The sequence below is a fragment of the Pelophylax lessonae genome, assembly GCF_965119305.1.
Source record: "Pelophylax lessonae genome assembly, chromosome: 2".
Taxonomy (NCBI): Eukaryota; Metazoa; Chordata; class Amphibia; order Anura; family Ranidae; genus Pelophylax; species Pelophylax lessonae.
The window spans coordinates 714,123,120-714,140,841 of record NC_138769.1 but is presented as its reverse complement, the minus strand read 5'-3'; the positions used below and the strand labels follow the sequence as shown (position 1 = coordinate 714,140,841).

Here is a 17,722-nt window from a genome sequence, read left to right as displayed (position 1 = left end):
GTCACTGACACCATTGCTGGGGGTTATTATTACATTCACTGACATCAATGCTGAGGCTATTACTGCATTCACTGACACCAATGCTGGGGGTTATTATTGCATTCAATGACACCAATGCTGGGGTTATTATTGCATTCACTGACACCAATGCTGGGGTTATTATTGCATTCCCTGACACCAATGCAGAGGGTTATTACTGCAATTACTGACACCAATGCTGGGGGTTATTATTGCATTCATTGACACCAATGCCGGGGGTTATTATTGGATTCACTGACACCATAGTTGGGGGCTATGATTGCAGTTACTGACACCAATACTGGGGTTATTATTGCATTCATTGACACCAATGCTGGGATTATTATTGCATTCACTGACACCAATGCTGGGGTTATTATTGCATTCACTGACACCAATGCTGGGGGTTATTATTGTAATCACTGACACCAATACTGGGGGTTATTATTGTAATCACTGAGACCAATGCTGGGGTTATTATTGCATTCACTGACACCAATGCTGGGGGTTATTATTGTAATCACTGACACCAATGCTGGGGGTTATCATTGCATTCACTGACACCAATGCTGGGGTTATTATTGTAATCACTGACACCAATGCTGGGGGTTATTATTGTAATCACTGAGACCAATGCTGGGGGTTATTATTGTAATCACTGAGACCAATGCTGGGGTTATTATTGTAATCACTGACGCCAATACTGGGGGTTATTATTGTAATCACTGACACCAATGCTGGGGTTATTATTGTAATCACTGACGCCAATACTGGGGGTTATTATTGTAATCACTGAGACCAATGCTGGGGGTTATTATTGTAATCACTGACGCCAATACTGGGGGTTATTATTGTAATCACTGACACCAATGCTGGGGTTATTATTGTAATCACTGACACCAATACTGGGGGTTATTATTGTAATCACTGACACCAATGCTGGGGTTATTATTGTAATCACTGAGACCAATACTGGGGGTTATTATTGTAATCACTGACACCAATGCTGGGGTTATTATTGTAATCACTGAGACCAATGCTGGGGTTATTATTGTAATCACTGAGACCAATGCTGGGGGTTATTATTGTAATCACTGACACCAATACTGGGGTTATTATTGTAATCACTGACCCCCTGCGGTCACTAACACTTATACTGGGTGTCATCATTGCATCCACTGACACCACTGATGACTCCAGCATAATCTTCAGCGTTCATTGTGGTAAAATGAAGCAGGACAGCCATTTTGGGTGTTGGGAGTGTGTTATAGAGCTTTGATTTTAAGATATTGTGCAGCTCACTTCGCAGGCCCACACTTAATGCCCTCTATTATTTTAATGACCAACACTGATTTAGATTAAATTAAACTGGGTGAATTTTCTGATTTTAGCACAGCTGCAGCTCTTGCTGTATAGGATTAGTAGCACAGTGCCTGCTTGGAATTCCTCCTAAAGGGTCAGCTAGAATTGGGCTGGTTAATGCCCTGAGTGTTCTCCAAGCAGGGATCACATATGGATGGACACCTTTACGCCATCTACATTCTGTGTCCGGTACTGCAGTCCGCACGCTTGAAAACCTGGAGCGAGGAGGCGGAACTCATTTGAATCAATTAATGTTTGCCAACTGCCCGAAATAGTTCATAAATATTCAGCCAGCCTAATTACAAAACAATAACACGCCGGAGCGGACTTCACACGGCAAACGGCGAGCCAGGGTAAACACCGATGCAATCCCATTACAATCCTCGGTGTTTGCGAATAAATATTAGCTGTGGTGATGATGAAGCACCAATAAGCGCGGCGCTTTACGAGGCCCATGTGACCAACTTCCCACCAAAGCAATTTACTTTATTCCATACAAGACTTCAAACACCCACAACATGTGTATGGGAGGGGGGGGGGGGGGGCAGAACATACCACCTAACTTCATTAAAGAGGACCTGTCAGTGCTTTGGAGAAGACGTAATTCTGCATTTGGGGGGGGAGGAGGAATCTGGTCAAGGGTCTTTATATGTCAAAGGGCAACTCTAGCCAAGGGGATCAATACATAAAATAAATGTTTAGTTTGCAGCCAAATGAAGAGCTTAACCACTTAAGGACTGGAAGGATTTACCCCCCTTAATGACCGGGCCATTTTCTGCGATTTAACTGACAATTTGCGCGGTTGTGCGACGCTGTACCCAAATACAATTGATGTCCTCCCCCCCCCCCCCCCCCACAAATAGAGCTTTTTTTTGTGGTATTTGATCACCTCTGTGATTTTTATTTTTTGCGCTAGAATTAAAAAAAAAAGCGACAATTCTGAAAAAAAAACAAAAAAACAAAACAATATTTTTCACATTCTGCTATATAACATTCCCAATAAAATAAAAATGTAAAAATCTAATTTTTTATAATTTTAGTCCAATTTATATTCTGTTACATATTTAAAAAAAAAAAAATCCAAACGAGCAACGCTATACCCAAATACAATTGATTAAAAAAGAGCGACAATTCTGAAAAAAAAAAAAATAAAAAAAAAAACAATATTTTTCACACTCTGCTATATAAAATTTCCAATAAAATAAAAATGTAAAAATCTAATTTTTTAGCATTTTAGTCCAATTTATATTCTGTTACATATTTTTGGTAAAAAAAAATCCCAATTAGCGACGCTGTACCCAAATACAATGGATGTCCTTTTTTTGTTCCCCACAAATAGCGCTTTATTTTGGTGGTATTTGATCACCTCTGTGATTTTTACTTTTTGCGCTATAATTTAAAAAAAGAGCGACAATTCTGGAAAAAAAAATAAAATAATATTTTTCACATTCTGCTATATAACATTCCCAATAAAATAAAAATGTAAAAATCTAATTTTTTATCATTTTAGTCCAATTTATATTCTGCTAGTAAAAAAAAATCCCAATAAGTGATGCTGTACCCAAATGCAATTGATGTCCTTTTTTTCCCACAAACAGAGCTTTCTTTTGGTGGCATTTGATCACCTGTGCAATTTTTCTTTTTTTGCGCTATAAACAAAAAAAAAAAGCGACAATTCTAGAAAAAAAAAAAACAATATTTTTCACATTCTGCTATATAACATTACCAAAAAGTAAAAAAAAAATTAAAAATCAATTTTTTTTTAACATTTTAGGCCAATTTGTTTTCTGCTACATATTTTTGGTAAAAAATAAAATCCCAATAAGCAACGCTGTACCCAAATACAATTGATGTCCTTTGTTTTCCCCACCACAAATAAGAGCTTTTTTTGGTGGTATTTGATCACCTCTGTGATTTTTATTTTTTGCGTTAGAATTAAAAAAAGAGCGACAATTCTGAAAAAAAAAAAAAAAAAAAAAAAACAATATTTTTCACATTCTGCTATGTAACATTCCCAATAAAATAAAAATGTAAAAATCTAATTTTTTATCATTTTAGTCCAATTTATATTCTGCTAGTAAAAAAAATCCCCATAAATAACGCTGTACCCAAATGCAATTGATGTCATTTTTTTCCCACAAACAGAGCTTTCTTTTAGTGGTATTTGATCACCTGTGCAATTTTTATTTTTTGCACTATAAACAAAAAAAAAAAAAAAAAAAAGCGACAATTCTGAGAAAAAAAAAACAATATTTTTCCCATTCTGCTATATAACATTACCAAAAAGTAAAAAAAAAATTAAAAATCAATTTTTTTAACATTTTAGGCCAATTTGTTTTCTGCTACATATTTGTGGTAAAAATTAGGGTATATATTGTTTTTTTATTTTTTTTTTTAAATTCATTTAAGTCTATTTTTTCCCCCAAAAATTGCGTGTGCAAATACAGTGCAACATAAAAAATTGCAAAGATCGCGTAATTGCAACGATTACATATTAGGTATCCATTTACACGGCGTAACATCATCTTTCTTATTATACAAAAAAAAAAATTAGGGTATATATTGTTTTTTTTTAGTTCATTAAAGTCTATTTTTCCCCCCAAAAATTGCATGTTCAAATACAGTGCAACATAAAAAATTACAACAATCGCGTAATTGCAACGATTACATGTTAGGCATCCTTTTACTCGGCGTAACATCATCTTTCTCATTTTACAAAAAAAATAAAAAATTAGGGTATATATTGATTTTTTTTAAATTCATATAAGTGTGCAAATACAGTGCAACATAAAAAATTGCAACGATCGCGTAATTGCAACGATTACATGTTAGGTATCCATTTACTCGGCGTAACATCATCTTTCTCATTATACAAAAAAAAAATAAAAAATTAGGGTATATATTGTTTTTTTTTTAGTTCATTAAAGTCTATTTTTTCCCCCAAAAATTGCGTGTGCAAATACAGTGCAACATAAAAAATTGCAACGATTACGTAATTGCAACGATTACATGTTAGGTATCCATTTACTCGGTGTAACATCATCTTTCTCATTATAAAAAAAAAATAAAAAAATTAGGGTATATATTATTTTTTTTTTAAATTCATTTAAGTGTATTTTTTCCCCAAAGAATTGCATGTGCAAATACAGTGCAGCAAAAATTGCAATGATCACGTAATTGCAACGATTACATGTTAGGTATCCATTTACTCGGCGTAACATCATCTTTCTCATTATAAAAAAAAAAAAAAAAAGGGTATATATTTTTTTTTTTTTTTTTTTTTATTTTTTTTTTTATTTTTATTTATTAAAGTGTATTTTTTCCCCAAAAAATTGTGTGTGCAAATACAGTGCAACATAAAAAATTGCAATAATCGACATTTTATTCCCCTAGGTTTTCTGCTAAAAAAAAAAAATAAATAAATAAAAATAAATTTTCTAGCAAAAAAATACTGAAAATATGAAAAATATTTAAGATTGTAAACAGAAAGTGCCAGAAAAAGCCTGGTCTCTGCTGTAATAATTCAGGCGCCATTTGGGAGAATATTTGTAGCTTTAAGATACGTCTGGTAAAGTGTCCCTTTAAAAAGGGCGAGTTAAAAAAAAAAAAAAAACCTATATTGGTAGAATGAAAACAGGTCAGACGGAAGGTAAGCGGACATCATAAGGACATCTGGGAGATAAGAGCTGGAGATGTATCTGTGTGCACCTCGCGGTGGGTTTAATATTTCAGTCTCGGGTTGTCGGAGATCACGGATGGCTGATAAAACCGTCAGGATTTATTTCATAGCCGCATATAAATCTCCTGACCTGATACAGCCCGCCAGGAAACCCCATCCCTGGGGGACGATTAACTCAGCCAATAAATGCTGCCTTTCCCCACTCGTCCAGCAGCGAGGGGGTTAAATGTGCCCAAATTGTCAGCATTGTGAAAAGTACAGGAGATTGACAGCCGGCGCCTGCACAGCGGCTATGACAGCCGGGTGACCATACACTATGTTACCAAAAGTATTGGGACGCCTGCCTTTACACACACATGACCTTTAATGGCATCCCAGTCTTAGTCTGTAGGGTTCAATATTGAGTTGGCTCACCCTTTGCAGCTATAACAGCTTCAACTCTTCTAGGAAGGCTGTCCACAAGGTTTAGGAGTGTGTCTATGGGAATGTTTGACCATTCTTCCAGAAGCGCATTTGTGAGGTCAGGCACTGATGTTAGAGAGAAGGCCTGGCTCGCAGTCTCCGCTCTAATTCATCCCAAAGGTGTTCTATCGGGTTGAGGTCAGGACTCTGTGCAGGCCAGTCAAGTTCCTCCACCCCAAACTCGCTCATCCATGTCTTGCAAGAGGCAAGCTGAGAACTGCATAACCTGGCCACCAGGGGGCATCATCTTACTCAAGATTCTCAATGTGCCATGTACAAGACTTGCCATGTCCACAGGAGGAGGCGTCATGCTGAGAAGTACATAAACCCTGCCACTGGGGCGCATCATCTGACTCAAGATTCTCACTGTGCCATGTATAAGACCTTCCATGTCCACAGGAGGAGGGGTCATGCTGAGAAGTGCATAAACCCTGCCACCAGGGGGCATCAACTTACTCAAGATTCTCACTGTTCCATGTACAAGACTTGCCATGTCCACAGGAGGAGGGGTCATGCTGAGAAGTGCATAAACCCTGCCACCAGGGGGCATCATCTATCTTACTCAAGATGCTCACTGTGCTATGTATAAGACCTTCCATGTCCACAGGAGGAGGGGTCATGTTGAGTAGTGCATAAACCCTGCCACCAGGGGGCATCATCTGACTCAAGATTCTCACTGTGCCATGTATAAGACCTTCCATGTCCACAGGAGGAGGGGTCATGCTGAGAAGTGCATAAACCCTGCCACCAGGGGGCATCATCTTATTCAAGATTCTCACTGTGCCATGTATAAGACCTTCCATGTCCACAGGAGGAGGGGTCATGCTGAGAAGTGCATAAACCCTGCCACCAGGGGGCATCATCTTATTCAAGATTCTCACTGTGCCATGTATAAGACCTTCCATGTCCACAGGAGGAGGGGTCATGCTGAGAAGTGCATAAACCCTGCCACCAGGGGGCATCATCTGACTCAAGATTCTCACTGTGCCATGTACAAGACTTGCCATGTCCACAGGAGGAGGGGTCATGCTGAGAAGTGCATAAACCCTGCCACCAGGGGGCATCATCTTACCCAAGATTCTCACTGTGCCATGTATAAGACCTTCCATGTCCACAGAAGCAAGAGGCAAGCCAAGAACTTCGTTATCTAGCCACCAGAGGGCATCATCTTACTCAAGATTCTCACTGTGCCATGTAAAAGACGTGGAATGTCCACAGGAACAGGAGGCCAGCTAAGAAGTGCATAAATCCAGCCACCAGGGGGCGACATCTGACTTAAGATTCTCTTGTGCTCTTTACAAAACATGCCATGTCCATAGGAGGAGGGGTCAACCTAAGAAATGCATAAACCCAGCCACCAGGGGGCATCAGACTCAGGATTCTCTTGCAGAATTGGCTCTGACCACACATAGAATTTTTATAGGCAGCCAGGCATAGAACTCACCCTCCTTCAAAAGGATTGTCCCCGGGAATGAAGTGAGTGCTGTCTCGGCCAACCAAGAACTTGATTCTGTGATAGAAGGACTGCAGGTTCTGCTGGGACACGGGTGCTTGTGTCTCTTGGATAATGTCCAGAGGGTCCGGGGAGCCCATGCACAGGGCGTTGGTATGACAGTTCTGTTGCAAGCAGCAGTCTGGATCCATGCAGTCTACTAATCCATCTGCAATATAAAAACAAAGATCGGGTCATTTACAGCTCAGTCTAATATTCACCCTTCATGGCATATTAATATCCTCCCAAGAGCCAGCCCACTGTTTGCATTGGAGAACAGAGCCTGGATGCTATGATGTCATCAGGAAGCTATGTACAGCTCTTTGTCGGCCCCTCCCACCAGCCATGATCTGCCTGCACTGCATAGAGAAGCATACAGAGCCAGTGATGTCACTGGGTCTAAAATAAGGTATATAATGAAAAGGATAAGGATTTATTTAAAAATGTCATTCAGTTGATAAGAGGGGAAGGGAGGAACTAGGAAAGGCAAAATATAAGCAGATTAATCAGTTTGTTAAACATACCATTGAAAGCGGTTATTCTGTATAATAAATGAAAAAAAAAATGTTGATCCTGCCAGAAATCCAGTGAGCTTATCATTTTCTGTGCACTCTACCTGTGAAATTGCAAACCATGTGTTCAATTTTGCCAACTACAGAACAACTCCCCTTAATGTTATGAAGATGTTTTGTAGTTCACGCCAAGATAGAGCACCCTGGGGTGACAACGCTGCCTTTCCATAGATACAATACAGTAAATGTTGTCAGCCTAAGACAGGGGTCTCCAAATTACAGCTCACATGTCACATCTAGTCCACTAAAATATTTATCCCAGACCTCAGCTAGGGCCAGTGGCACATCCTCAATGGGCACAGAATGGGGATTCAGGTCAGCAAAGGTCCCAAAGTCTCCAGTGCAGGTTTCCCCCTGCTGCACAGTCATCAACCCTGTCATTTTTGCTAGGACCGCTGATGTCCTAGCAACCAGTTTCGGACTTGTTTCAGCATTTCCAGCAGGATGGAACTTCCTCTGCCCAGCCCTGCTGTACCAGCTCCCGCCCTGCTGCACCAACTCCAGCCCTGCCGCACCAGCTCCCGCCCTGCCGAACCAGCTCCCTCCCTGCCGCACCAGCTCCAGCCCTGCCGCACCAGCTCCAGCCCTGCCGCACCAGCTCCAGCCCTGCCGCACCAGCTCCTGCCCTGCCGAAACCAGCTCCAGCCCTGCCGCACCAACTCCAGCCCTGCCGCACCAGCTCCCGCCCTGCCGAACCAGCTCCCTCCCTGCCGCACCAGCTCCAGCCCTGCCGCACCAGCTCCAGCCCTGCCGCACCAGCTCCAGCCCTGCCGCACCAGCTCCAGCCCTGCCGCACCAGCTCCAGCCCTGCCGCACCAGCTCCAGCCCTGCCGAAACCAGCTCCCGCCCTGCCGCACCAGCTCCAGCCCTGCCGCACCAGCTCCAGCCCTGCCGCACCAGCTCCAGCCCTGCCGCACCAGCTCCCGCCCTGCCGCACCAGCTCCCGCCCTGCCGCACCAGCTCCCGCCCTGCCGCACCAGCTCCCGCCCTGCCGCACCAGCTCCCGCCCTGCCGCACCAGCTCCCGCCCTGCCGCACCAGCTCCCGCCCTGCCGCACCAGCTCCCGCCCTGCCGCACCAGCTCCCGCCCTCCTGCACCAGCCATGCTGTAAGTCTGAAAGTGGTAACCAGGATTGTGATGTGGACACAGTTGTAAAGGGAAACTCTGAAGGGGACACTGTTGTAAAGGGGGACTCAGAATGGTGACCAGGATTGTAAGGAGGGACTATGATGTGGGTGTCCAATGTTAACTGGGAATCAGCTCCAGCCCTGCCGCACCAGCTCCAGCCCTGCCGCACCAGCTCCCGCCCTGCCGAAACCAGCTCCCGCCCTGCCGCACCAGCTCCCGCCCTGCCGCACCAGCTCCAGCCCTGCCGCACCAGCTCCAGCCCTGTCGCACCAGCTCCAGCCCTGCCGAAACCAGCTCCCGCCCTGCCGCACCAGCTCCCGCCCTGCCGCACCAGCTCCCGCCCTGCCGCACCAGCTCCAGCCCTGTCGCACCAGCTCCAGCCCTGCCGAAACCAGCTCCCGCCCTGCCGCACCAGCTCCCGCCCTGCCGCACCAGCTCCCGCCCTGCCGCACCAGCTCCCGCCCTGCCGCACCAGCTCCAGCCCTGCCGCACCAGCTCCCGCCCTGCCGCACCAGCTCCCGCCCTGCCGCACCAGCTCCAGCCCTGCCGCACCAGCTCCCGCCCTGCCGCACCAGCTCCAGCCCTGCCGCACCAGCTCCCGCCCTGCCGCACCAGCTCCCGCCCTGCCGCACCAGCTCCCGCCCTGCCGCACCAGCCATGCTGTAAGTCTGACAGTGGTAACCAGGATTGTGATGTGGACACAGTTGTAAAGGGAAACTCTGAAGGGGACACTGTTGTAAAGGGGGACTCAGAATGGTGACCAGGATTGTAAGAAGGGACTATGATGTGGGTGTCCAATGTAAACTGGGAATCTGATAGGGACCCAGATGCAAAAGGGGACTTTGATGACAACCCTGATGTAAGGAGAACTTGATGTAAGGTGTGACTCTGATGGAGATCCTGATTACTCTAATGTAAGGGGGATGTTGATAAGGACCATGATGTCAGGGGGACAATGATGGGGATTCTGATGTAAGAGGGACTCTGATGGGGACCCTGATGTAGGGGGTGAATCTGATGGGGACCCTGATGTAAGGAGAACACTGATGGGGACCCTGACAGGAACCTTTATGTAAGGTGAGACTCTGATGGAGACCCTGATTACTCTGAAGTAAAGGGATTACTCTTTTATAAGGGGGACATTGATAGGGACCCTGACATAAGGGGGAACCTAATGAGGACCCTGATGTCACGGGGACATTGATGGTAATTCTGATGTAAGGTGGGACTCTGATATAGACCCTGGCTACTCTGATGTAAAGGCAGACCCTGATAGGGACTCCACTTTAAAGTACAACTCTGATGGGAGCCCAGATGCAAAGGGGGACATTGATGGGAACCCTGATGCAAAGGGATACACTGATGGAGACCTGATTACTTTAATGTAAGGGGGAGATTAATGAGGATTCTACTGAAAGTAGGGACACGTGATGTAAGGGGTAAATCTGATGGGCACCCTGATGTAAGGGGTGAATCTGATGGGCACCCTGATGTAAGGGTTGATTCTGATGGGTGACCCTGCTGGAAGGGGTGAATCTGATGGGCACCCTGATGTATGGGTTGATTCTGATGGGTGACCCTGATGTAAGGGGTGAATCTGATGGGCACCCTGATGTAAGGGTTGATTCTGATGGGTGACCCTGCTGGAAGGGGTGAATCTGATGGGCACCCTGATGTATGGGTTGATTCTGATGGGTGATCCTGATGTAAGGGATGAATCTGATGGGCACCCTGATGTAAGGGTTGATTCTGATGGGTGACCCTGCTGGAAGGGGTGAATCTGATGGGATGGGCACCCTGATGGAAGGGGTGAATCTGATGGGCACCCTGATATAAGGCGTGAATCTGATGGGGGAACACTGATGTAAGGGGTGGTTCATTAATTTATAAAACTGATGTATTTTCAGCCCACAAATATTTGTAAAATTTCTGGTGTGGCCCTCGTAATAAAAGTTTGGAGACCTTTGCCCTAGGACATAAAGTATACTGGCAGAATCATCAAATAAAAAAGCCAAGCAGCCACATCTAATGAGTGGTAATCTGCAATATATTACATTTTCACTCTTGGGTTTACATTCACTTTAATTTGGCTATAAACATTGGGGCTGACTTGGTGTCCACAGTAAACTCAGAGACGGTCTGAAGATGCAGTCATCTGTAACCGCATAGAAAAACCCCGACCACATGGCTTCCTTTCCCTGGCAGATGGAATGTATGTGTATAAAGGGGTTGGGGGGGGGGGGGGGCGATCATCACAGTTTATCACAGGGAGGCTGAGAGCTCTGGAACCATTCAGATACACCGTCATATGTATGATGCTACAGGCGGGATGAAATTGCTTTCAAGGGCGTTTGGGAGAAGGATAAAAAGAAAGTCTTATCCTCCGATAATGTAAACTGGATAAACTTCCATTCAAGAAGGCCGACTCGCCGCTGGATGCAAATACCGCTAACCAATCAAAAATATCTGATGCAGGAGAACACTCGGCTAGGCACCTTTTAAAGAAGTTCATATTGAAAATGGATACAAAGCAGAAGGCTCATCATTTTAGGAAAACTAAAATCCATTCTGTGTTTCCTCGGTCTCCCCTGATGGGTATATTTATTTATTTTATTTATTTCAGGTACTTATATAGCGCTGTCAATTTTACGCAGCGCTTTACATATATATTGCACATTCACATCAGTCCCTGCCCTCAAGGAGCTTACAATCTAAGGTCCCTAACTCACATACATACACAGTAGGGCCAATTATTTTTATACAGGATCCAATTAACCTACCAGCATGTCTTTGGAGTGTGGGAGGAAACCGGAGTACCTGGAGGAAACCCACGCAGGCACAGGGAGAACATGCAAACTCCAGGCAGGTAGTGTTGTGGTTGGGATTCGAACCAGCGACCCTCTTACTTCTATTGCCATTTTATAGCTTATTTTAGGTCCAGTGACACCATCAATGAGTCGGTGAGGTTGAGGAGGAAAGGATAATGCTGGATGTTCTCTGTCTAGAAAATAAGGCAGGCTTGTCCTGCAGCTTCTAATGCACATTGTGAGATGATGACAGTGTGCAGTAAAATCAGAGTAAGCCATTTCATTACAGGAGAGGAGCCGGTACAACTGTGCAAGATTGAAGGGAAGGTTGGAGATCAGATTTCAACGTTTGCTCCTGTTTGAGGTTTAGGTAGGTAATACAGGGGTAGGTGTCTTCATGAGAACAGAACTCATCCATCCGATCTCTCCAACACTGGGGGCCCCTAGTGATGTGGTTTAAGGATTCTTACCTTTTCAAATACCTCTGATCTTATGCACAGGTAGAGGTAAGGATCTCAAATGTGACAAGAGGAAAGAATCTCATGCGAGAAGAGGAAAGAGTCTCATATGCAAGAAGTGGAAAGAATTGCATGTGAGAAGAGGAACGAGTCTCATATGTGACAAGAGGAAAGAATCTCCTACGTAAGTACAGCAAAGAATCTCATATGCGAGAAGAGGAAAGAGTCTTATATGCGAGAAGAGGAAAGAGTCTTATATGCGAGAAGAGGAAAGAATCTTATATGCGAGAAGAGGAAAGAATCTCATGCGAGAAGAGGAAAGAATCTCATGCGAGAAGAGGAAAGAATCTCATGCGAGAAGAGGAAAGAGTCTTATATGCGATAAGAGGAAAGAGTCTTATATGCGAGAAGAGGAAAGAATCTCATGCAAAAAGAGGAAAGAATCTCATGCGAGAAGAGGAAAGAGTCTTATATGCGAGAAGAGGAAAGAATCTTATATGTGACAAGAGGAAATAATCTTCTATGTTATTAGAGGAAAGAATCTCCACCGTAAGTAGAGGAAAGAATCTCATGCAAGAAGAGGAAAGAGTCTTATATGCGATAAGAGGAAAGAATCTCATATGTGACAAGAGGAACGAGTCTCATATGCGACAAAAGGAAAGAATCTCATACGCAAGTAGAGAAAAGAACCTCATACGTGAGTAGAGGAAAGAGTCATGTGCAAGAAGAGGAAAGAATCTCATATGTGAGAAGAGGAAAGAATCTCATGCGAGAAGAGGAAAGAGTCTTATATGCGATAAGAGGAAAGAATCTTATATGCGAGAAGAGGAAAGAATCTTATATGCGAGAAGAGGAAAGAATCTCATGCGAGAAGAGGAAAGAGTCTTATATGCGAGAAGAGGAAAGAGTCTCATATGTGACAAGAGGAAATAATCTTCTACGTGATTAGAGGAAAGAATCTCCACTGTAAGTAGAGGAAAGAATCTCATATGTCTCATATGTGAGAAGAGGAATGTATCTAATATGCGAGAAGAGGAAAGAGTCTTATATGCGAGAAGAGGAAAGAGTCTTATATGCGAGAAGAGGAAAGAATCTTATATGCGAGAAGAGGAAAGAATCTCATGCGAGAAGAGGAAAGAATCTCATGCGAGAAGAGGAAAGAGTCTTATATGCGATAAGAGGAAAGAGTCTTATATGCGAGAAGAGGAAAGAGTCTCATATGTGACAAGAGGAAATAATCTTCTACGTGATTAGAGGAAAGAATCTCCACTGTAAGTAGAGGAAAGAATCTCATATGTCTCATATGTGAGAAGAGGAATGTATCTAATATGCGAGAAGAGGAAAGAGTCTTATATGCGATAAGAGGAAAGAGTCTTATATGCGAGAAGAGGAAAGAATCTTATATGCGAGAAGAGGAAAGAGTCTTATATGCGAGAAGAGGAAAGAATCTTATATGCGAGAAGAGGAAAGAATCTTATATGCGAGAAGAGGAAAGAATCTTATATGCGAGAAGAGGAAAGAGTCTTATATGTGACAAGAGGAAATAATCTTCTACGTGATTAGAGGAAAGAATCTCCACTGTAAGTAGACGAAAGAATCTCATATGTCTCATATGTGAGAAGAGGAATGTATCTAATATGTGAGAAGAGGAACGAGTCTCATATGCGACAAGAGGAAAGAATCTCCTACGTAAGTAGAGGAAAGAACCTCATACGTGAGTAGAGGAAAGAGTCTCATATGCGAGGAGAGGAACGAATCTCATATGCAAGAAGAGGAAAGAATCTCATATGTGAGAAGAGGAAAGAATCTCATATGTGAGAAGAGGAAAGAATCTCATGCGAGAAGAAAGAATCTCACATACGAAGAGGAAAGTCTCATATGTGAGAAGTGGAAAGAGTTTAATATGTGACAAAAGGAGAGGAAAGAATCAGCAAGTCTTTTCCTGGGATTTTTCCAAGGAATCTGTGGTTTATCCTTAAAAATAGAAGCTGGGTGGAAAATGTTTGGCCAAACAGCGATTGTATCCTGTTAGATGCATTCAGTGTTCAGGTATTCAGGCAACCGCTGATACCATGGCTACCTGAATACAAGAGCAGGCAGGGGAGCTAGCAGTGTGGATTGATAAATCCATTGTATTTCCTCGTTCAGTCCATGATGTCAACATGTGCACCCACAGCGCGAATCTCAAAATTTGAGACCTCTATGGGGACCTCACCTATAATAAGTCCACGAGTGAATATAAACACATTACACAGTTCTCAGCAATGACATCAATAATTTACTAGATAATGGTAATATCTCAGAGAGACCCTTAAAACGTGAAATGTAAAAAAAAAAATGGTCCGATTTTTAGTTCTTGCAGCTGTCACTAAGAGAACGATATTGGGGTTAGCAACCCCGCTGACACACAAATCCCACCGTATACACGGGGGAACATCTTACGTTTCTGGTTTGTAAGGAAATAATTGAAATGCAAGTTACTCAGCAGAACATAATTTGCTGACCTTTAAAACCAATTCTGCCTGATTTTCTCGGTTGATCCCCGTGAATAAATTAATTAGTTATATCATTCTTCGGCTATACATCGGCGCCGCTGATAGCCACTTCAGAAGCTACTGTTTGCACACATACATCTATGTGAATGTCATGAACGCACCAAGCCGACCTCAAAACAAAGAGGACAACTCACACGGACGAGCCATGCCCAATCGCATCCCCTTTAAGCCTCTGCAGGCTGCGGCCTTGGGGGTACACATGTTGCTGCCTCAATGTTATTGGGGCTGATGATGTTTTTTGCAGAAAAGAAGCTCATGTACTTTCTTGAGCTACATATTTCAAGGATCAAGTGACACTACTCGAAGAGAAGACAGGCGCCACTCTAAGTGTAATATGACTTCAAGTTTATTTAGAACACAGCACACTATATACTCACAGGACAAAGAATAAGACCAGCAGTATATGATAGCCTTGGGGTTGATCCGGAAGATCAGTAGTCCGGGTGCCTGTATGGATAGGATCCGACTGATTCGCCGTGCGGTCCGCTCAAGCCGATAAAGGAGCGGCTTTCTCCGAACCCTGGGGACACTGCGGGAGATGTCGGGGCGTACTTCGGCGTACTTCGGCGTGATGACGTAATAGGCGACGCGTTGTTGGAGCATGCGCTCCTTCCTCAGGCCTCTAGCAAGTGACACTACTCGCAGGTGTGAACAGGCACAATTAGAAACTGAGGGTCTTCGAATGTTGGGAGTTTTGGAGCTTCAAGCCTCATGCCACACTTGCCTAAGTTATATATACAAATCCCAGTGCATTAGTGTCATTGGCGGGACGGATGCCCTCTTACGTTTATGGTCACCAGAGTTGTATAAAGTACTCGAAACCCATACTTGAGTAAAAGTAGAAGTGCTCGATCAAAAAGTGACTTGAGTAGAAGTATAAGTGCTCGATCAAAAAGTGACTTGAGTAGAAGTATAAGTGCTCGATCAAAAAGTGACTTGAGTAGAAGTATAAGTGCTCGATCAAAAAGTGACTTGAGTAGAAGTGGAAGTGCTCGATCAAAAAGTGACTTGAGTAGAAGTACTAAAGTATTCAACATTTTTTGTACTTAAGTATTGCAAGTAGTTTTTTTTTAAAAAAATTGCTACTCAAGTACTGAAAGTAAAAGTACCAGTACTGCGTTATGTAGTTATTAAAGAAAGAAGTCAAAAGTTTATTAAAGTTAAAGTTATTAAAGAAAGAAGTCAAAAGTACACATGACCTTATACACATTATTTTTGAGCTTCATGAAACCTGCCATCTACTGTTCTGGCAGTGGTAATTTTTATAATAGTAACGAGTAACTATGCAACACAAAAAAAAAAAATATCGGAGTAGAAGTATTGAAATCATTGAAAAAATGTAGTGAAGTAAAAGTGGAAGTAGGAGAAAAAAATTCTACTCCAGGAAAGTACAGATACCGCCTTTCGGTACTTAAGTACAGTAGTGAAGTAGTTCTACTTAGTGAATTCTGGGGGTTGGTTGATCCTTATCTACCTGTAAAATAGTGTGGGGTTTGCTTCTCTATTTTGTTTAAGAGAGTTTTCCTCTTTTTGCGTCCCAACGCGTTTCGGCTCAATCCTGGAGAAGCTTCCTATTTTACCAAGTCACAATTTACACACTGTCACCATTTCATTATCTTTTTCACCCTCTTCACTCAGGGGCCTACAACCCCTCACCTTTACCATTGTATACTGTATATATAATGTTTTTCATACAGTAAACCAAAATTTATTTTACTACTATTGTATTCATCGTTACTCTTTACACCTTGCCCATAAAGTCCCCCCAACCCTTAGGCCGGAGGTACCTAACCCCAAAAGTAGTTCTACTTAGTTACTATACATCTCTGCTCCTCCCTGCATGGGGCATCCGTTCAGATCCGCCTGAAATACTGACAGGCGGATCTGAACGGGCCGCAAGCGTGAAAGGGGCCTATGTGTCTAATGAAAAGATGTCTTGAAAACTTTTATTCTGAGACTGTGTTGGTTTACCTCAATTACATCATTATCTGATTGGATGCAGGTGCTGTTCTGCCAACAATTTTCAGGGTCCTTTTATGAGCAGTGTATGGCCAGATTAAGAATAATTTATTACAGAAGACACATAGTAGGTCTCTTCTGCAAAAAAAAATAAACCTTGCTTCTCGCATATTTTTAAGTTAACCCTAAATTTCACTTTGAAACTATGCAAATCTTTATTGAACATCCCTCTAATCAACAGTCACCGATTCCACCACAAGATCCAAATGAAGAGTTGCTGCACCTGACACCGGAGAAATGTGGCCTCCCGGTCATAGGAAGAAAAGTGCACATCTATCATCATGGCACAGAAAACCGTTCAGTGAAAAAAACCTACTTTACGATGCCAATTAAGGAAATCTCTGGCTTTATGATAGCTCCACTTACACTAATCCTGCTTTGTGAGCCAAGTAATTTCAGTGTCAGACACGGGCGGATTACTAAAGAAGTCACTTAGCATACAGGATGGATGAAGGGGAGTCATGTATGATTGGTCCTCGCCACGTTATGCGGGAACGACTGCAGGGCTGCACAATAACGGGGCAGTGTGATGACACAGGGTTAGGAGACAATTCATTTAGCTGAACGGCTTATTTCAAATGCCATACAGTAATAACATAGATAATTTCCAAAACCAAAGGAAGAAAGTGTGACTGTCTTGTTTCATCGGGAAATAGCCATAATAATGGGGGGATCCTACTTCCTTTACAATCCTGGGAAGCAAATTAGTACCCACACCATACGGTTATCTGACCACATCTTCCAATATACGTGGGGGTGCACAAGTATCATTTCAAATAAATCTAAGATTTTAAGCATGTAAATAAAATTACATTTGATTCGTTTATTTGTTTTTTAACACAAGATGGGGCTGTATAATTGTATGTATTTATCCAGTTTGGTTATGCATGTGTTTAACCACACAGGCTGCTGATCTAATGTATTTGGATGTCCTCTGGACCTCTATTGTTCTGTCTCTTATTGATCACCATGAATTGAGTCAACAATGGAGAATTTATTCATTATTGAGTGCTGATCGGGTTTATGCCCCTGCATGTGCTCTAGTGCTCGTCTATGGTGGATGCCATTTTCCAGTGGATTTGTTCTTGATTAGATGCCCGATCACATGACTGGAGGAGTCTATTTACTCTTGGTATGGCGTGCTATGTTCACGCTCCCGTTTTCCCTGAC

At 43.0% G+C, this 17,722-nt stretch overlaps 1 protein-coding gene across 6 annotated transcripts in view; it reads right to left on the bottom strand.

Annotated features, from left to right (window-relative positions):
* The window catches only part of TENM4 (teneurin transmembrane protein 4), a 1,723,986-nt gene that overhangs the window by 107,622 nt on the left and 1,598,642 nt on the right, over window positions 1-17,722 (bottom strand). For all 6 annotated transcript variants that reach the window (XM_082246029.1, XM_082246030.1, XM_082246031.1 and 3 more), the window contains one exon: window positions 6,966-7,182. In XM_082246029.1, coding sequence (XP_082102155.1) covers window positions 6,966-7,182 — 217 coding nt within the window. The remainder of the gene's footprint in view (window positions 1-6,965; window positions 7,183-17,722) is intronic.